The sequence below is a fragment of the Arvicola amphibius genome, chromosome 3, assembly GCF_903992535.2.
Source record: "Arvicola amphibius chromosome 3, mArvAmp1.2, whole genome shotgun sequence".
Classification (NCBI taxonomy): Eukaryota; Metazoa; Chordata; class Mammalia; order Rodentia; family Cricetidae; genus Arvicola; species Arvicola amphibius.
Window position 1 is genome coordinate 103,141,724 of NC_052049.1, and position 21,029 is coordinate 103,162,752.

The 21,029-nt window shown below is 46.8% G+C and overlaps 1 protein-coding gene across 1 annotated transcript in view; it reads left to right on the plus strand.

Moving 5' to 3' along the window:
- Positions 1–10,769: 10,769 nt before the first annotated feature.
- The window catches only part of Kirrel3 (kirre like nephrin family adhesion molecule 3), a 128,379-nt gene continuing 118,119 nt past the window's right edge, over positions 10,770–21,029 (plus strand). The window contains exons 1-2 of the mRNA XM_042054703.1: positions 10,770–10,863; positions 13,527–13,604. Of these exons, the coding sequence (XP_041910637.1) occupies positions 10,770–10,863; positions 13,527–13,604 (172 nt within the window). The remainder of the gene's footprint in view (positions 10,864–13,526; positions 13,605–21,029) is intronic.

Consider the following 21,029-nt stretch of genomic DNA (forward strand, 5'->3'; position numbering starts at 1 on the left):
TTGTGTGTGAATTGTGTGTGTGTGTTTATATGGGGGAGTATGTGGGTGCATGTACCACACCATGCATGTGTAAGTCAGAGGATGGCTCTGTGAAATCAGCCCTCTCCTTTAGCTTTACGTGGGCTCCAGGGATGGAACTAACCTCGTCAGGCTTCCAGTTTTTACTTTATGTAATGAGCTACCCTACTGGCAGTGGGCTGCTCCATTTCGTGTATTTAAAAAGCACTGATGGTGGATAGCAGTGGTCAGGAGCCAATCGGCCATTGGAGGACAGCACAGCAGCATGAGAAGCCCCACAGACTGGGGAGCAGCCAGTGGCCCAAGCTTCCTGAATTGGCTTCTCTTAGCCTCCAATGCTAGGAGAGACCCTAGCTAGTAGGAAGCTCAGGGCTTCCTTCCTGCTCAGCGACCTTCTATTTGAATGCTTCTCCTTCTTAGAGCAGACTCCCTAGCTCTCACCAGTCTAGAATCGTCCTTACTTTGGGCACTGTGCCTCCAGCCTCCATGATTGCGCTGTGATCATCCTCAGTGACCCCGCCAGGGCCTGAGGAGAAACCCCAGGTGGTTTCACCCATGCAAACAGGTTACAGACGCACGGTCATTTCCACCTCCCTCCTCCCTTTATGCCCTAAAAGCTCTTTTGCCTCTGACCAGGCCTGAGAAACACCAGCACCAGTCAAGATCTTTTCTGGTGCTACTCATTCCTACAAAGCAACGCCTAAGTGAGCTAGAGATGAGGCTATGGGGTAGAGCAGCAAGGGTGGAGGAAATGAAGACATACCATTATCTCTTCGAGGAAATTAAATCTAAATTGTCAGCTCAGTCTGGAATTCCTTACCACTGTTACAAGTGAGCACAAACACACGCATGCGAGCATGGGCGTGCACACTCACACACACACACACACACACACACAAACACACACACACCTTATTTTCTGCCCTGGTGGATCTGTTAGGTGGTATAGCCCTAAATGGGTCATCTCTCTGGAACCTGGGATTGCTATGCAAGACTTGCGCAGCCCCTGGTGTGCCCCTTCACAATCAGCCCCCTGCTGAGCCCACCCAGCAGGAAGTAAACTTTCACATTCCAGTTAAGTGGTGTCTGGCTGCTCTGAATCACCCTCCTGGATCTGTTTGAAGCCAAGTTCTTAATCAAAGCTATCAGGCTCTCCTTGGCCCCCTCTGCTGAAAGGTTTGCCATTAAAGAGGAAGGAAAAGCCTTCGGTTTTGAGGCGAGGTCTCCCGCTTTTATCTGGAGCTCTGAGGGAAACGGAGGGGCTTGGTTTTACCCCAAGCCTGGTGTTCAAATTACAAATCTGCTGTTAGCAGTGTCAGACAAGATGTGGAGTATCTCTGACGTCAGCAAATGCTTACAGGGGAAGGGAGATGCGCATTTAGTGAGGCTCCACCCGTGTGTTAGTTGCTGATCATTTCCTGTCACAACCTAGGTTCCGAACCCTCTGAACTGTGGTCTAATCACCCCAGAGGAAGTCCCTTGCCTGGACCTCCGTAGATCTTTCTGTAGAACTTTCTAGAATTAACAGATCTTCTAAAGCATCTGTGTCCACAATGATGCTAGTAGCATCAGAGCAGAGACTGCCTGGCAACAAAGCCTCTCCTGTAACCTTCACTGTAACCTTGACCCAGAGCAGCCCTGCCCTCCAGGCCTACTGCAGCCCTGCAATCTTGTCAAGGGAATCTACATTTGAGGGATTTGTTTGTTTGTTTGTTTGTGTGTTTGAGAAAGCAAAAGAAATATTGAGCTAAAGTCTCCATCCAGCTACATGGGTAGCTGGATAAATAATTACTAAATAAATAAATAAGGGAAAATAAACAAAGAAAGCCTCCAATGTGCTTGAATTGCTGCCGTGCTGAGAGGTAACTGGCAGATTCAATTTAATTATAAGATACAGAATTGTAATGGAGTGTACAGGGCTCTGGGAGGTTTTCCGCAATGCATGGGCAGCAGGGAGCCCTGACTGTTCCTGGACACATTCTAACCTGCCCCTAACTGCCTTCCTTGCCCCCGTGGGCATTGAGCCGGAGGCAGCGCAACTGCCTGAGCCCTGGAGGTCCAGTCTCCCTAAGCCCTGAACCTAGTCCATGCCTGACTAGCCTCCGCTCCCAAGGTGGCTCAGATGAGAATGCCCTGGAGGACCATCCAGGCCAGCAGGAGGAGGAGGGGAGAAACTCTATGCCTCACACCTGCCCCCTTCTCCCCAGCAGAGATGAGCAGTGTGAATGGACAAGGCCCACCCTGCAAGGCCAGGCATGGCCACCAGATTGTGAAGGCAGCAGCTCTCACTGGGCGGTGACCCGGGACAAGAGCATGACATCATCACCCTTCTGTGAGATATGACCCATGACCCGCTATCCTGCAGGAGCCTAGTCTGCCCTTCTGCCATAAGGTCTCTGAAAGTCTATGCTCTACAGCTGTTAGGACAGGTTTTCTTCTCCCTTTCCACCTTCCCTCTCTCTGTCCCCATCATGTTTGGTGGGAGGGACATGAAGGGATGTGGGGGGGTGTAGTGAGAGCAAATCTGAGTATGCTTGCCTGACTCCAGTGATACCCAGTGATATGTTCTTAGGGCACCTTCTCAGTCCTCCACGATCAAATTTCATTTGGACCATAAATGTGTAATCAAGCGGTTTCTAAGTACATCACCAAGTCACAGCCTTGCCTCTGCTGCTAGTCCACCCTGAGCAGGAGCCTAGCTGCGGTCTTGCCTCCTGCACCTCTATTCACTGCCTGTACCCCCCCCCCAGCAACTTTTCCTTTCCTGGGTCCTGAATGCCCACAAAGGCTGCTCTGTGCACCCCATCTCCAAGCAGCGATGCCTCCCACCATCAGACAGTACTCTGCTGGTCCCCTCTTCCCCAGGTGGATCTTCTAGGCAATATTTGCATTCTCACACTGTGCCCCAGGAGAAGGGCCCAGACCTGTACCCTAACCAAGCCTGGGTTTAATCCTGGCTTCTCTACCCCGCAAATGCAAGTTCAGAAAAAATTAATTAGCTTTCTGGAGCCCCACCTATGCAGTGGAGCTAATGTTCATATCTTCATTAATCTGTGTGAGTTTATATTCACAAGCCAAGTTTATCTTCGAGCATCACTGGGGCCTCTGCCTTTCCAAAGATCTGGGCCTCGAGGGACCTGTAGGTGGTGGAATGGGACTCTTAGAGGTGATGTGGAACTTCCCAGAGCCCAGACTACCCTTATGCTTAATGTTTTTTGAAAACTGTTGGTTATTTAGAAAAAAATAAAAAAAATAGAAGATTCCCTCTTTCTGCCTGGCCTCCCAGCCATGATTGACAGGATACCCTCGCTGAGATTCCCCAGGGGCAGGACACACAGCTGCCATGCATCTGCCCCCATTCAAACAGTAATCACAGACATCCAACTTTCTCACAGAAAAGTATAAAAGCCTTCCAGGCATGTGGCCCTGGGCAGCACCTGTTCCTTACAGGTTAAATGGACTGCTAACAAGCCAGGGGAGGAAGGGCTGGGACAGCTTTCAGGATCCTATTTCTCTATTGTGTGCCTCACGGAGCAGGTAACTCACTGGAGTTTCCATCCCAAGTGAGACAAGCTGAGGAATCCTTATATCTGAGTTAAAACTGTTGCCCACAAAATTCTTCAACCAAAACTATTAAATGCCCCCTGCAGAAATCCTACCAGAGTCCCAAAGAATGGAGATTATGTTTTGGTTTACTGACCTCAACACTTACTGACTGTATGGCCATGAAGATGTTATTAATACTTAGCCTTTTGGTTTCTCACCCTCCTCTTTCATCAGATTAAATATCATATAGGGTATCTGAGGATTGACATATTGCCCACAAAATAGCCTAAAAATGAATGAACTGGAGTCCTTTGGTGCCAGGCAGCTTTGATGATGATGAAGGTGACCTTGGCTACCATGAAAATAGACAAGGCTCGGCTGTGTCCAGAACCCAAGGAAAACGCCTAGTCCTCACTCCAGTATGTAGAGGGTCATGGTGGACTCTCCCAGCCCAGAGTCTTCACTGATAGCAAAGCACCTGAAGGTGGCACCTTCAGAGCCAGATGGTAGCCCTGCCGGAATTCCAGGCAGTTCATCAGCTGACAGAAGGACCTCAGGCAGGGTTGGAGGGAAGGTGCCAGAGAAGAAGGGTAACAAGAGCCAGGCATGGCCACAGCGAGCAGCCATAGGGATGAAACTCAGACTCAACAGGGAGTTGTGTCTTGCAGAGAAGAGATTGGAGTGCAACACATCGTGCCCAGAATGGGGTCAGCCAGACCACATCGTGCCAAGTCTCTCTGCTCAGCAGCAGCAGGCTCTGCGCAAACTGCTTGACCCTCTAAAATGTCAGTTTCTAGGCTGGAGGTAGAGCTCAGCAACAGAGTATTGCCTGGATGTGCAAAACCCTGGGTTCAATCCCAGTAGGGGTCGGGGACGGGTAAGTCCCTTTATGAATAAACCAAAGGCATGACGATGCCTGTTTCTAGGATGTGAAAGAATAAAACAAGACAAAAGGACTACCAAGGTTTAGCAGGTAAACACACTTAGCACACGTGATGAGCTGAGTTTAATTCCTGCAATCCGGAGTGGAAGGAGAGAACTGACTCCTAGAAATTGTTATCTAACCTCCATGTGCACAGTGCCATACACACACACACAATGATGATGCCAATAAAGAAGAAGTATTTTTAAAACAATGTACAAACTCCCACACCTATAGCTGTGCCGTCATTGTTGGCTGGCTTTCCCCTCCCTGAGAGTCAGAGGCTTAGGCCAGCAGAACAAAGATTTGGAGGAGTCAAAGGACTGGTGACCATGTGGCCACCCAGATTTCCTAGAGGCACATGGGATAGCAAAACAGACTAGTGGAGATCCCACAGCGGGTGGCAAGGAGCTGTTAATGACACTGTCTGCCTCAGACACACTGTGGATAGGGCTAAGCCAGCCACCAACAGCGCAGCTGAGGCAGGCTTAGGAGGACGGGAGGAAGCAAAGGCCACTCACCGTCAGTGACTGTTACCCTGTACAAAACCGCTGCGAAGTTTTGATCAGCAGGTGTCCAGGGAAGCCTTGTTTCCTGCAGGAGCCAGTGAGGATGGACTGGGGAGCACAGAAGGTCCTGGGAATCATCACCGTTGAGTGTCGACTTCCTGAAAGACAGGAACTCAACACAAGCTTTTTATGCAATCCATTATTTAAAAAAAAAAAAAAAAACTCAGTGTAAGAACACAGCTGTTCCAAGTTTCTCTTATAAGAATTTAATTGGTATGTAATAGCATAGTTAATTAAATACAAATCAATAGTTTAAAACAACTAATTGATACTTAATATGAATGGGGGAGAACTTGGTTCTAATATAATTAACTCATATTAAATTAGCTATGAAATAACAATTATGTCTTTACAACAATGTAAAGTTTATGGTTCTTTAATAAACTTAGATTAGCAAGCAATGAGACTCAAAAATTACGAAACAGGTATTATTGGCCTATTAAACATTTATGATGTGTCCTGGAGGGCTGGGTCCAGGCATGTAGTCAATACGAGCAAACCTTTCTGAATCTTCTCCTCAGGTCTCTTTATTACAGGAGTTGATCAGAAAACAGGGATCTTGCTGATTTATGGGCACCCTAATTGCATGTGATGTGAGTAATTATACTGAAAATAGCACCAGGTAGAAGTGGGGCTGGAAGCTGGAGTTCAGCAGAACGGAGGCAAAAACTTTCCAAACACACAACCCGCGGTTCCACAGATGGCAAGGCATCCAGGGACAGAATAGCTAGCAACGGCTACAGATGGTAGCCACCTGGGAGAGGCCACTGGGCACACACACCTGAAAGAGAGCCCCAGGGCCAACTGCAGCCTTTGGGACCTCTGGAAGAGGGCATCTCTTGCCGTCTCCCAACTCTCATCTCTTGCTTCTTCCCCTGACAAGGACCACCACTCATGGGGAAATGACATGATGCCGCCTTGCGACACCAGCTTACTGAACATTTACCTGTCTTAGATGTTCATGTACCTTTCCCAAGTGAGGGCTGCACATTCAGAACCCCCAAATCCAACATGGAAGATGCTCCAACATCTGAAAATTCATTTCCAGGAAGCTTAGGATGTCAGAGCTTTTCAGGCATGGGGGCTTCATGTTAGAAATAGTCAAATGAGTAAAGAATACACAAATAGTCTCTAAACCGGAAATTCCAAAATCTGAAGCCCTTCTGGCCCCACGCGTTTGGATAAAGGCTGCTCAACCCATATACACCTGTGTAAACCAATTGGATAAGTATTTTGCTGAGGTAGGAAGCTTTCCTTGTGTACGGTGGCCTCGAAATGTTTGTGGAGTGGATATTACCCCGTCAATTTTTGTTAATATGTTCTGGCTGGGGAGGGTAGGATTTTTCCCCACAAGACTTCTACCCTCTCAGCTAAATATGGGTGATTAAAAGTTTATTTCTTCAGACTAAAACCCCTGCTCAAAGTATTACCTGGGTCCCTTTCATTTGGGAACTTGATGGCCACAGTGCACCATCATCGACCTATAGCACAGTCAGCCCATTTTGTGATCACACCAAATCTGATACAGACATAACAATCCTTTGATCTTCCCAGTGAAGACACTGTGGCCACCTCTGCCTCCTTCTTAGAGCTAAACATTCCTTTAGTCCCAAGGCCCCATCCTGAAGAACCTCCTCAGACTCACTAATTTCTCCTTGTTTCCAGAACTCCTAGGCCCTAAGTCTCCCCTGTAACGGAGTCTTTCTAACTCTCTTCAACTTTCCAGTTCATCTGACTTGTGGCTACCATGCTGACCTGAGAGCTTGCCACAGGATTTGGTGAGGTCCTTCCCTCCGCATGTTTCCGTTTCCCTGTCTGTAAGGAAAGAGGAGGGTCCTTGACCTCCAGTCCTGATTGATGTTTGGGACTTTATTCTCACCTCTTTTTATCTTACATTGGCATTTTGGATTTTCACATAAATCATAAATCAAGGGAGATATTAGAAGAGGTAATTTACAGATGGAAAGGGGGAAGAGACGCTCAGAGAGCCTGTGGGACCATTCGCTGCTGAGTGCTGCCTCGCTGTATCTGCCAGCTCTGCTCATTCGGAAGCATCAGGACTTCCCAGCAACTCCAACCAGGTCCAGCTGGCATTTCCCCCATATGGTTCGAGGCACCATCTGGGGAATTCAGGCTATTTTCGGCCATTCTGCTGCTCTCTGTGTTGGGATGGCAAGGATCTGGAGACTCTGTGCGTCCCCCTCTCTGTGTCCTTCCACCTGTTTCCAGATCTCTGCTGTGTTCTCAGAGCAAGAAGGGGCAGCAGATGGAAAACCATCATCTCTCACCTGGAGCATAGCAGGACTCTCCTGGCTGCTCTCGCTGTTCTCTGGGCTTCTCTCTTCCGCATATCATCTACACTGGGTTAAAGTCTTCTTTAGTCAGGGCATGATGGCCTCCCATTCCCAGCTTAGCCATTCTCAGGGCTCCCTGCATCCTGCAGGAAAAAGGTACAGACTCCAGGGAGGCTCCTCAGCTGCCCCCGGATCTGGCCTCAGCCTGTTCCTCCTCCCTCATCTCCCCTCTGCTCCTGAAATCTTGACAGCTACCCACCAGCAATACTCTAGTTTCTGTTTGCTAAGTAGAAGCATGCTGGAGTCAAATAGTTTCAGGAGGTAAAGTGCTAATCTCTTGTTTTAAATGTTTTACTAAGGATACATTAATTGTACAAGGTAATAGGTTTTATTTCCATGTTTTCAAATACATATATAATGTACCTCGATTGTATTCTAATTGCCCTCTTTTGAACCCTCCCTCCATACCTCTGGTCACATTCCTCTTCCCAAATAACTTCCCTTCTGTTTACTTGTCATTTTTGCAAATATAGAGTCTGCACAGAAGAGAAGACATGTGATAGTTGTCTTCCTGAGCCTAGCTTATTCCATTTGATGTAATGATCACCAGCTCGACTGATTTTCCCACAAGTGACATGAGTTCACTCTTCTTTCTGGCTGAATAAAATCCAATTGTGTGTGTAACACATTTTCTTCATCCAGTCGTCCGTTGATGACCATCTCAGAGATGATGTTATAACTTGGCTATTGGGTGTGCAGATGTCTCTGTGGTCTGCTGACTTAGACTCATTCAGGTATAGTTCCAGGAATAGCACAGCTGCAAAATCTGGCGTTTCTCCTCTCAGACATCTTAGGAGCCTCCATCCTGATTTCCCTAATGACTGCCCTAGCTTGTATCTCTATCAACAGTGTCTAGGTGTTAGAAAAGGCTAGTCTTCAGCAACTGAGTGAGATAGTGACCATGGCAACACAACCAGAAACTAACTTAGTCACAGATGGGGACTTTTGTCATCATTCCATCCAGCTGCCATGAGGAAGTAGGCAGGGAACAGAATAGAAGTCCCCCTACAAACCGCCATCCACTCACATTCGGACAAAACTCAGAAATGGGAGGGGCAGGAGCTGCTTCCTGTCTATTGCTCGCGTTCTAACTAGCATTACTTGAAGTCTCTTTGGTCCCTAGATGGGGAACAACAAACAGAAAGCAAAATTCTCACAACATCCCAAACGGTTCATGAATGCTGCTAGGCACGCGGGCACGCAGAAGCCTTCTCTCCCTGCTGCCCTCTTCCCCATTGTGTTTTGTCAACGCTACAGTCCCATCAGTGACTGATTAGTGTTGTCCCATTGTCTGGAGCCCAGTGAGTGGTCATGTGACACTCTTCTCTAAGTGTAACTGTGACCAAGTGAAGGAGGTGAAGAGAATCAGACACTGGAAATAACCGAGTCACACTGAAAAGCCAGCCCCTCCTCTTCCTGTCTGCAGGAGTTAGGTAGCACTACTATAATGAAGTATCACACAGTGGGAGACCAACACTGAAAAATGCTTTCACAATTCCAAAGGCTAGGACCGCAAGATCAAGATGCCAGTGGGTTTCGGACCTTCTGAAAGCTATAGGGAAGGACTTGTTAAAAATCTTTCTCCCTCTGTCTTAGAAATTACCATCTTCATGTTCATGTGTTATTCTCTCTTCCTTCTTTCCTCCCTCCCTCCCTCCCTCCCTCCCTCCCCCCTCATATATTTCCTTCAACTTCCCCTTTTATAAGGACACCAGTGATATTGTACTAGGGCCAATCCTAATGACCTTGTTTTAACCTGACCACCTCTGTAAAGTCCCAGTCCATATAGGGATGAGTGATGAGTGCTTGGGGGGGTAGAATGGGTGAGATATGACTAGGAGAGGGTGTACCCAGTTCATCTCTGGTATTCTTTGGACTGTTGTTTTTTTTTTTTTAATTATTATTATGTATACAACATTCCTTCCATGTATGCCTGCACGCCAGAAGAGGGCACCAGATCTCATTACAGATGGCTGTGAGCCACCATGTGGTTGCTGGGAATTGAACTCAGGACCTCTGGAAGAGCAGTCAGTTCTCTTAACCTCTGAGCCACCTCTCCAGCCCCTCTTTGGACTGTTTTGACTTGCAGTGTTTACAGGCATGGCATCCCTAAGAACTAGCCTTGAAATTAGCCCTTAGTTGTAGGATGAGAACCAACAGCAGCTAGGTCTTTGGCCCTGAAACATCATTTTTAGTTCTCTAAGCCTTGGTTTCTAAATTCAAAATGAAGGAAATAATTTGCACCTTGCTTACTCCGCCAAGCTACTGTGAGCATCTAATGAGACAGTAAATATGCCAGCATTGTGAAAAAAATAAGTGTGCCCTGAATGGGATACAGCATTGCCAGGTCATGATTAGTAGAAGCAGTGAGAATAAAGGATCCGGAGCCTAGAAAGAGCCCCAGCCACAGCCTGCAAGCTGAAGAAACCTGCTCCACTTATAAAGTCATCCTTTTTATTCTTCCCTGGAGAAAACCCCACAGTGTTCCCTACTTGTGGAACAGTTCCCTGTTTGGATGAATTACAAGTTTCATTCACTCCGCAAGCATCCCAATCTAACCTAAATGCATCCTGCTACATCTAAGCACTTCATGAGCATCCCAACCCAAATGCATCCTGCTACAGACAAGCTCATTCTGGCTTGAGTTCCAGGGAACTGCTCACACCATCCCTGACATTTCTGACTCTTTCCTTCCTTTAAGTCAGACCTCCTCTGGCCCAGCACTTGCCATGTGCTGGTAGGAGGGGCTCAGGACTGAAAAAGGACACTCTGAATCTTCTGTTGCTCACAGTCCATAGCCCAAAACTTCCCAGGGTACCAAACATCCCTTCTCCTTAAGAAACATCCCTGTTCTGACACCTGTTTTTGTGCACATAGCACTGATTGAGCCTTTGCCCTCCTCAGACAGTGCCCTTACAAGCCAACTACAAATGACCTTAACCTTTGCTATGAATGGTCTTTCTAAGCCAAGGCTCCATTCATTCATTTTCCATAAGGCATTTGGGGACTCTGGGTGGTTCTGACATTGATGAAGCCAAAGATAGCAGCCTACTTGAAGCAGACCCCATATCCCCCATACCTTGAGGTTCAAAACTAACATCTGTGATTCCACTCTCCTGTCCATCTCAGAGACAAGAAAGGGGACAGGCTGGTGCTGGACGACCTCACAAAGAAAGATCACGTTCTCTCTGTAGTGTTGTAGTGTTGTATTGTAGTCTCCCCTAATAGCCTTGGTTTTGGTGTGTTTTTTTTTTGTTTTGTTTTGTTTTGGTTTGGTTTTTTTGGTTTTATTTAACTTGAATGTTTCCCCAAGCCCACATGACTACTTTCTGCTTCCTCCTTGGTCTACATATGATCAGTATGTCTGACAATGCTCTTCGTCCCCAGAGGGGCACTCACATTCCCCTGCCTCATCCACTTATGTCCCTGCCATGGGCTTCCATGTGTGTATTTGGTGAGTTCTATTTTGGCTCTACAAGTCTCTCTGAAGAGCTTCCCAGATTTTGTGTCTGACAAGCTAGCTACTCCTCACTTCATCAGTCCTCCAGCTCACTTGCTCTCGGAGGGATCCCCATGGCTTCCCCCCACTTCTCAGCAAAGACTCAACCAGAGAGCCCTCTCACTTAATAAATTTCTGCAGTGTGCTTATTAGCGCCTTGTAATGTAGCCGCCTAAATAATTAAGACTAACCCACACGTGTCAAATTAAATGAGCCAAATACATGGAGAAATTACCTCGTCCTCAATTTCTTTTATTAATCAGAGCTTTTTTAAAAAAAATTATTTCCCTGCTCATTTACAAAAATCAAGTATAGTCAGAGAGACTCTTGCTTATAATAACTCTGTGAGTGCTCAGCTGCCCCTCCACCGCTCATTTGGGAGGGATCCTAGTATGGGACACATAAAATACGTTGGTTTGCGTCAACGAGGCAGACACTGTGGACAATCAGATAAGACAGGGTCATACTCCAATCTTTATAACTTTCCCTTATGTTCACCTGCGAGTGTGAGAAACTGCTCAAAAGAGAAAGGAAACGTCAGCCCCATCCTTTCAGCTTCTTCTGCCCTCCTTCTTCAATGCACCCATAGAGTCCCTGCTAGGCTCAATCTAGTGGCCCACGCTCCCTCCTCCAGCGGAAGCCACCACTGATGTGCTTGGGGCGGGTGTAAGCCAAGGATAAATATAATAGGAGCCATCAACCATCGTCTCCTTCTGTGCCTGTCATCCTAAGGGTCAGGCTAAGTCTTCCTATTGGTAGCACTTGGACTTTAGATGCATGCTCAGGCAAAAAGCTTTCGTTAGCTGGAGCTAGGAGCCTCCTCGCAGCGTGTACCTCCGCTGGCCCCTCTGCTAGCCGCATTCCTGCCTTTTGGAGGTGGCTATTGGAAGGAATCCACAAATATAGTAAGTAAACATCAAAGGGGCTTTGATCCACGCGGCCCTCGACAGAACAGGAGCCCCTGAAGAAAGGGCCAAGGCTTTGGATGGGAGAACTTAACATGTCAGTCTGGGCGCCAGAGACGTGAAGCTGTTTGAAATGAGGGTGGTTTGCCTGTGCCTTCAGATGCGTGAGCAAGTGTGCAGAGGGGAGGCAGGGAAGTGAGCCTTCGGAAACAGCACCCTCGGATCTGCCTCTCTGTTCTTTTCTGATACTCAATAACTCCCTTTAAAGGATCAGGAGATTCAAGCTGGCAACCTCCCTGGGCTGTGGCGCCCCATTACCACCTGCCAAGCTTTGTTTTTGCCTAGGACATGAGCCCCTAAGCTTGACTTATCTCGGGGGTCCTACACCCCTTTTCATGCTGTTGTCTTCAGAGGCTGGACCTGAGCAGCAGCAGAGAGATGCAAAGCGTCCTGAGCAGAGGCAGGAGGAGGACTCACCCCACTCTTCCTAGTCTCTGATAAAGACACTTGCAGGTGGAAGGCCAAGGACACACCCAGCCCACACATAAGTGTGGCACCGCTCAGTGGGAGCCTCCTTCTCTGAGATCGTGGGTGGAAGCAGCCGTGTAGCAGGAATCCTGACAAGATTCTGTGGGGTGTGGTTGCAGTCACGTGCTCTCTAGGACAATATCAGGTGCCCATTTGCCCAGTTTAGGGCAGCTGTCACATTTGTTGGGTTTCTGAACAAACAGGTGGAAATGAGGAGTCGAAAACATCAAAGGCAGTCCCTCAACACTGCCTTTGGGACAGCCCCCCACCCTCCATCTGTGTCGTGCGAACAGCAATGACTTATCCACATAGGGCAAAGCATTGCCGTAGAGTCAAAAATTAAAGTGGATGTGAAATTGTTTCAGAATTCTTAAAGCACCCTAGACAAGTCAGGACTGAAAGCCAAATACCAGAGTGTTTAGCTTGCCTTCTAGTGAAGCAGATGAACTCAAGTCCAACACTCGCACATAACAGAAGCTGGTTTATAAAATACTCTGCAAAAGACAGCACCCAGGGTTTGCTACCCAAAGCTGCTCTTCTTGTTCTTCTGGGAATATCAACCAGGCTATGGGTCCTCGTGTCTCTCAATACTGCTGATCCCTGTGCTCTAAGTTCTAGATGCTCCTGCTGAACAGTGCCTGCCCATAGGAATACACGGGAATCAGCAACTGCAGAAATCCACCCTCCCAGAAGGTTGAACACACCCTGCCTATCCCTCGTCTCTGTCTTCTCCACTCTCTCTTTTCATCTTGAGTCACCCACTGTGTCTGGTCATGCTGTCCCACTCTGGACACTACCAGAGGCTCCTGTTCAGCTAGTCTGAGCACAGTTTCAAGGGGACTTAGTCATGGCCCCCAACTTTAGACTATAAAAATCCCATATAACCCAGAGTAACAGTTATGAGAATGGATTCTGGAGTCTAATTTCAAATTCCTGACTCCAGCACCTGCTTACTTCATGCATTTGCAAATGAAGACTGGAGAAAATGGAAAGCACAATGCTCTGTGCCTTACACAATATTGTGGGCATCAAGCAAAAGCTACTGACTGTAAGTTATGCCCGGGACATAAGTGCTGTAGAAACATTTATTAAATAAGCAGTCCTGCGATTATCCCCAGTCTCCTGCTAAGAAGTCTCCTCACACCTGACCCATCCCTGACTCACCTACCTATGTTTTCTTTCCAGAGCTTGGCCTCCAGAAGAGAGGATGCTGTCTGGTGCTGGGCTACATGGCCAAGGACAAGTTTCGGAGAATGAATGAAGGTCAGTGAGAGCCTCTCCTCCCCGCGTGGGTCAGATGGTGAGGGGAGGGTGTGCCTACCACTGTGGTGCAGAGGAACCTGCACAAGGAACACACGACAGCTCAGGAGGGAGAGCAGGAGGCTCAGCTTGATATTTGTGGTGCTGTTGCCAAAGCACTGGACAATAATGCATGCTTTTCTTTTGCTATCCTCTCTTCCCCCATGGGTCCCTTACTTCTCTTTCTTTCACTTCCCTGCCTTTGCTCTTCTATCCTCTTACCCAGTCCAGAAAAATCGGCTTCCATTATCATTCTATTTCAAAGTTCTCCCTCCTTCTCTTGAATTGATAGCACCTTATAGGGCCCTCAGGAGAATCATAAAGAATAAGGCAGCATTATACTCCCAGAGCCTTCTCTTAGAAACTGTCCCAACTCCACAGACTGAATTCTGTCTCCCACCCAGGGGTGGTTCTGCCTTCCTCAAGCACGGGTTTTTTCCTGAGGATCACTTGTGTCCCAGAGAACTTGGGGGAATATATTGACTTTGACATGGGGGCTGGTATGAGAGAATATCACTGTCACTTATGGGTCTGCTGTAATAAAGAGCCAATCCTCTCCATCCCCAGCCATCTGTCTCCATGCAACTAATAACCCTCTTCATCAGATGCCACAGACTGTTTGTCAGGGTTCAAAGGCAGCTAGACAATGGCTGGGGATGCCATTTATTCATTAAAGTCAGACAAATGAAGCCTTGGCTTCTTCCCACCAGCCCAGCTTGCCATGAGCTGCACCCCCATCAGGGCTCATAGCTCCTGTTGCTCCCTTCCCACTCCAAGCAAAAGAGAGGCAAAACACCCCTATGATCTGGCCATGAGTTACATTGTACACAGCCCAGTGCCTCCTCCCTACATTCAACAGCTGCCTCTCCTTCCAAGTCACCATCCGTGACACTCATGCCTCTGTATGTGGCCCAGACCAGAACCCTGGCTGGCTGTTTTCCTGTCACCAAACACATCAAGATGACAGTCTGCTAGGAGTTAGGTCCTAGTAAGTAAGTCCAGGAAGCTCCTATCTCTTATATTCACTGTCTGCCTGTTCAAGAAAACAGCAGCTTCCAGAAGTCACTTATCATCTATAGGAGCCCCATGGCTGAGCACAGCCAGGGTTTTGGGCTGCATACTTGTGGCAAGGCCATCAGTCTTTTTTCATTGACTTTTTTCTTTCTCGTCACTCTCTCCGTTCTCAACACAGCTGCCCAGAAGAGAGTGGTAGGCAGTAACTTCTAATTTGTGGGAACTGACAGCGTGACTCTGTCCGTGGTGCTGAATAGACATGTTCTCTTGCTGAAGATGCTCATTACAGAAACAGGCTGGGCTCTTAGGGATTGGGAGAGAAAACAAAAGGGAACTGGGCTACGCTTCGATCTTGAAGCTCCAGGTGTCTGACCCCAGCTTCTAAGTGGCCAAGAAAAGGAATCAAGAGATGCTGAGCAAGCTGAGCCAAGATGTGTGATGAGTCTCAACTAACAAAATGGAGACGGCTAGGGGAGCCTCAGAGTGTGCTAGAATAGTCATGTGCAGTGTATTAGCTCTGATTCTGGAAGAGTCCAAGTCACAATGGAAAGAGGAGCAAGATGTCTGCTTCCAGGTCAGACAGCCTCGCTTTGCCAAGGGCCAGACAGCACATTTTCTCTCTTCTAAAGCTCATGCACTGTTTAAGGAAGCAAATGAGAGGCATACTCTGCTTGGGTCTCTCAAACCTCAACCCATTTGCAGATAAGAAAGGCATCCACAAACACAGAGACTGTTTATGGTTTATAATTATCTCTAAGCAATACTCAAAATAATTATAACTCCTACATGTTAATAATTGAACAGGAATAGCAGCCATGACATCAATCAAGCAACAGAATTCTTGGCCCATGCCAGACAGCACACCTCGGTATAATTTGAACAATTGGTAAAATAGTAAAAAAAAAAATTATTTTTCTCCAAGTGGCCAGAATTCAAGAGCTATTGGTACAATTATCTGCTTCTTCCATTAGAGATAAAGTAGGAATCTCTTTATTTCCATTTCAGAATAAATATAAAAGCTTTGCTTGTGCTGTATTAAAGCATATTTGTTTTGTTTAACAGCATCTAATAAGGTGTCTGTCACCCAGGGAGAAGCAATCCCCTTTTTCATTTGTTTCCCTGTTAATTTCATATCTCCTTGTATTTTATTTTTTTCTCCACTACCACCCCCTCCTCCTCACTACATTCCAAAAAATAACAAACATTTGAGAAGAAGCAAAAGGAAAATAATGAATGAACAAGAGCTTTAGAGATCTGGGGCTTGTCGTATGTTAGAGTAATCGCAATTGGTGCTGTTAAACCACACAAAGCAATAAAAAGAAAATGCTATTCAAAAATCATTTAAGGAAGCATCTGATAGTCAATGAGAGAGTTGCTCTATTTGGGAGTGCTTAATAGCTTCTTGGAGAAAATCTGTAGCATTTGCAGGAATGGGAGTGGTTGGTAATGTTGGGGGAAAGAGTTCTTTCCCATTTGGACTCAACAATCTGGGTATCCAACAGGGCTATAGACAGAAATCAGCTAAGGGCAGAAAGGATGGAGCAACACAGATGGGCGGGGCCCAGGATGTCAGGGTTGTCTGATATCGTTGTCTCCCGGTGATTAAGAACTCAGGACTTGAAAGAAGCTGTTGGAAAGAGGTTGTTTATTTATTCATCAAACATTCATTGAAAACCATAAAAATGATACCAATTTTTCATAATAAGTGTCAGGCTCCATTGTAAGTGCCGGAGCTGTTAAACTGAATAAGACATAGTCCCTGCCCACAAGGACCTCACAGGAAAATCATAAGGCATGTCTCACTAAAAACATCTCCATGAAAAGCACCTGCTCATGCCTCACCTAAGCCAGAGGGCCCCCCCCACACACACACACCATATGCGCTACCTGGCCAACCAGTCTGGTCTCTTTGCAGTGTGGATCACAGTTTGGGATGGCCCATCAACTTCTGGCTTGTGTACTGTGGGGCCCCAGCTGTGAAAGAGGGAAGACCTCACCTCCGTCTTTCCACATCCTTAGAACATAGCTCAATGACTCACACGTAGGGGAGAGTCACAATAAATTCCTTAGGTAAATGTTTAATCAGAGGCTGTGAGTCATAATAGAAGAATATCAAAAGTCACCCACAAGTATCAGCTGGGTCTTGAGAAGGAACAACTTCTTATATAATGTGTCTCTCGGCTGACCATGCTTTAATACCAGAACTTGGAAAGGAGTGGCAAGCAGATCTAACCAGTGTGGCCTATATACATGTTCCAGGCCAGTCGGGGACATAGTGAGACCCTGACGGGGGTTGTCTTCCTATCTTCAGCAGCACTCCAAGTCTTGGGCTCCCCTTAGTTACAAGTTTACAGGCCGCTCAAAACCCAGGCAGAGTGGAAGGAAAGGTCAGAAAGATTGCCCTTGCCCATAGTGAAACAAAGGTAGAACATTATAGAGAGATCTAGATTGAGGGGTACAAGTCCCTTAAAAACCAGAGAGTTCTATGAGGCCCATCTTGAGAAGGATAAACAAGGAAGAATGTGCTTAAAGGAGAGGGGGGGGACAGCAAACCTCAGCCCCTTTTCTGACTGGCCCCTGGTCCTGTACTGGAGCAGGCCTGCACAGGTAAGTTTCCTACATAAAGGTGACCTCTTGAGCTGCAGAGAGAGGCAGACAACAAACTTCCAGGACATTCAGAATCCCAGTGTGTGACTGCTTCTCTCAGTTCAGTGAAGGTAAAATAGCAATGCCTCCCAGTGCTGGAGCCACACCGTGATCAATACAGCACCTCAGAATGATTGAAGACTCTGGCCTCCTAGAGCACCCAAGAAAGATGAAGCCAGATGCTTGGCCCCCGAGACAGTTCACAGCTCCTGAGGGCAACACCATTCTAGTTCTGGGTCTATGGACAAGTGCATGCCCATCGTAGCTCCTGTTCTTACCTCTCAGCTCTGTGCAGGAGATGGGGCCATAGAGGATGGGAACACGGAGTCTTCTACAGCCCTGAAGTTCTTTGTGATGGATGGGAGCCTGTTCCTTCTTTCTGTAATGAGTATAGAACAACACTGATCTAATATTCCCTAACAGAGACATTAAAAAAAAAGAGCTGTCCCATAGTTGGCAAGTATGTGAAGCCAACTCTAGGAGCTTATCCTGGCAAGACCCTGGCCATCTAGAGTTCAGCCCTCAAACACAAAGTCAAATAGTTTGGATAAGGTCACCTGTAAGGCTCTCTCAGTTTGCTTTTCTATTGCTGTGATAAAACACTGAACAAAAATAACATGGGAAGGAAAAGATTTATTTGCCTGACAGTTGAGGGAAGCCAGGGCAGGAGCTTAGGGAAGGAACCTGGAGGCAGGAACATCAAAGAGGATTGCTGCTTACTGGCTCGTCCCTTGCGGCTTGCTCAGCCCATTTCCTATGTATAAGAGAACCCCAGGACCACCTGCCCAGGGTGGCACTGCCCACAGTGAGCTGGGCTCTCCCACATTAATGATCATGAAAATGCCCCCACAGACTTGCCCACAGGCCAAGCTGGTAGAGTAATTCTTCATTTGAAGTTTCCCCTTCCCAGATGACTCTAGCACATGTCAAGTGGACAGAAACCACACGACAAAGTCTCTAAATTGTGTGATGAAAACTCTAACCTGCCTCTCAACCCACTGCCCATACCTCCCTCCCTCTCTCTTTCTGTCTCTCTGTCTCTGTCTCTCTCTCTGTCTCTCTCTCTCTCTCTCTCTCTCTCTCTCTCTCTCTCTCTCTCTCTCTCTCTCTCTCTCTCTCTCTCTCTCTCCCATCTCATAATGTTGCATGCTCTGGTGACCAAGGGATCCCTAGTCACCAAAGGAGTCTGTTTTAAATCTAGTGGTTTTGCCGATTGACCCAAAGCACTTCAGCATTTCTTTCTCCTGCCTCTCCTGTAGAGAAGATTGAGGTCCTGTTGACTTCAATGCCACCCAACCTGAAAATGAACTGTGCTTCTCTCAGTGCAAAGAGGAGGCAGAAGTAGGCAGGCTGGGACTTCCGCCCAAAGCCCAGAACCTAGGAAGGGTAAGACCCATTTGTGTGGACAGCTCTTGCCACAAGACTCCTTGGGGCCAGTTTGGCTCATGCAGAGGACACACAATCATTTTCCTGAGAGCATTCCTGAGGTGCCTGCCATGGTCCCCAGGACGTTGGCTAATACTGTCATTTTGTTAGTTGGAGCTTTGGGGCACATATTTTTTTCTTATTTCATTTTTCTTGATGATGTGTTTTCCTCCACTGGGGCTACAAAGCTGGTTATTTGTATAACGTCCCTGTTTATTATTTATGGCAAGACCCAGGTTTCCAGGGCACTTTATGATTGTTATTTAATTCACTCAGCATCTTGAAACAAGTGACCAGCTATTTCCATTCTCCTGCCACAATCTGATGGAAGATTCTCAAGCTTTGTCCCAGGCTTATTCCTCCAGCCATCATTCCTACAGAAGACCTGTTTATCCAAGGCCAGAGGGTTTCCTTGTCTGCAGACCAGGCCAAATTACTTTGTAAATTTCCCCTTCCCTCACATTCCTACTGAGATCTCACCATGTCCTGGGGATTTTACCTTCTGGGTATCTTTTGAATTTGCCCCTGCTTTCTCCATCCCCCTCTCCCTTTCCTACACCCCCATTCTCTCTCCCCTTCCATCCCTCTCTCTCCCTCCTCACCTCTCTTCCTCTGCACATCATGTCCAACCACCACCCTCAGCCCATTTCATCTCCACACAGAGCCAAAGCCTTGCTTCAAAATGAAAACTTGATATTGTGTTCTAGAAAATACCTCAGTGATTCTCTGCTGCTTTTAAGACTATTTAAACCCATTCCGTGTTCTGTAAGGTTCCACATAATCTGATTCCTGCCACATGACCCTTCATTTTCCCCCTCAAGAGGCCATTCTCCCCTACACAGGACTTTAGTGTCCTTGATCCCTCTTCTTAGAACGAACATCACACTCAACCCATTCATCTCTCTGTTCTTCGCATGCTAATTCCAGCATATCGTCCAAACCTTAACTTCAATATCTTTTCCCACTAAGTCCTCTGATCTGCTCTCCCCAGGCTAGGTCAAATTTGTGTACTGCGTGCTCCCGCAGACCACACCCCTGCCCTCTGTGTACAAATGCATGTTCATATTGCAGCTGTTTCCCTAACAGCTGCCTGCTCTCCCATCAGTGAGCCCCATTGGGTCTGTCCTGTCTCGGGGGCTAGCTCAAATGTTTGCACAGAATGGAAAATGGCAGGAAAGTAAGGACAGGGGCTGGTTTTGGCCACCGGGTGCTGGGACTTGGTGAAAAAGAAACGTGAGCCTGCTCTTAGAAAAGAGGAGAATACCCCAGGAAAGGCATGTGTCTTGCCTAGCATGACACAGCCAGCAGGAAAGTTGAGCTTAGAGAGACATGCCTAATCAAATTGTTTGGGGAGCTCTTTGAAAGAGACAGGCTGCTAGAACCTCCAGGGAAAAGGAAGTAGGCTGTTGAGACAGTGACATGGGAGGTCATGTAGAAGTCACACCCACCCTCACCCCTATAGCTCAGCACTGTGCCAGGCTCAGTGCCAGGCTGGACATGTGCTCTGTCCCCAGCAACACTGCTGGCCACCCAGGAAAATCAGCCATTCTTCATGCAGGTTGCTTTGATGCCTGTTTCAGTTTAAGAACTTCATTTAGCATTGCTACTCGGAAGCCTAATGGTCAAACACTGTAGCTTGGGAGTCAGAAATCTAGATGCGATTCCAGCTCTAGTCATAGTAGGCTTAGAAGCAAATCATAGAGGCGTGAGGTCAGAAGGGAGCCAAAGGTTAGCTAGTTGATGGTCCCTTAAATTTTCTCCACTTGCCCACCTTTTGCTGAGAAAAATTTTATGTAACTCCAGAGATATATAAATGTTTACAGTTATATGACTCCAAGTATATAGGCTTGTAAACTAAGCATTTACTGATGATAAATCATGAAGAAATTAATATTTCTTAATCTTTGATACACAACCTAATTTTACCACTTATTAAAGAAACAAAGGCAAATTTGTACACTAATGAGATAGGTGTGCTCGTTTATTTTTACATAAATAATTAAATCTTGACTAAATATTTGCTGCTGCAGGGTGTGGAGCATTTTTAACGATTTTCCAGATCAGTATTTTGATATTAAAATTTTCAATGCTAAGAATTCTGCTTTGCATAAACATATCATATGACATGGCAGAAATACATTTTTTAAAAGATTTATTTATTATATACATAGTGTTCTGTCTGCATGTATGACTGAAGGCCAGAAGAGGGCACCAGATCTCATTACAGACGGTTGTGAGACACTATGTGGTTGCTGGGAATCGAACTCAGGACCTTTGGAAGAGCAAGTAGTCAGTTTTCTTCAC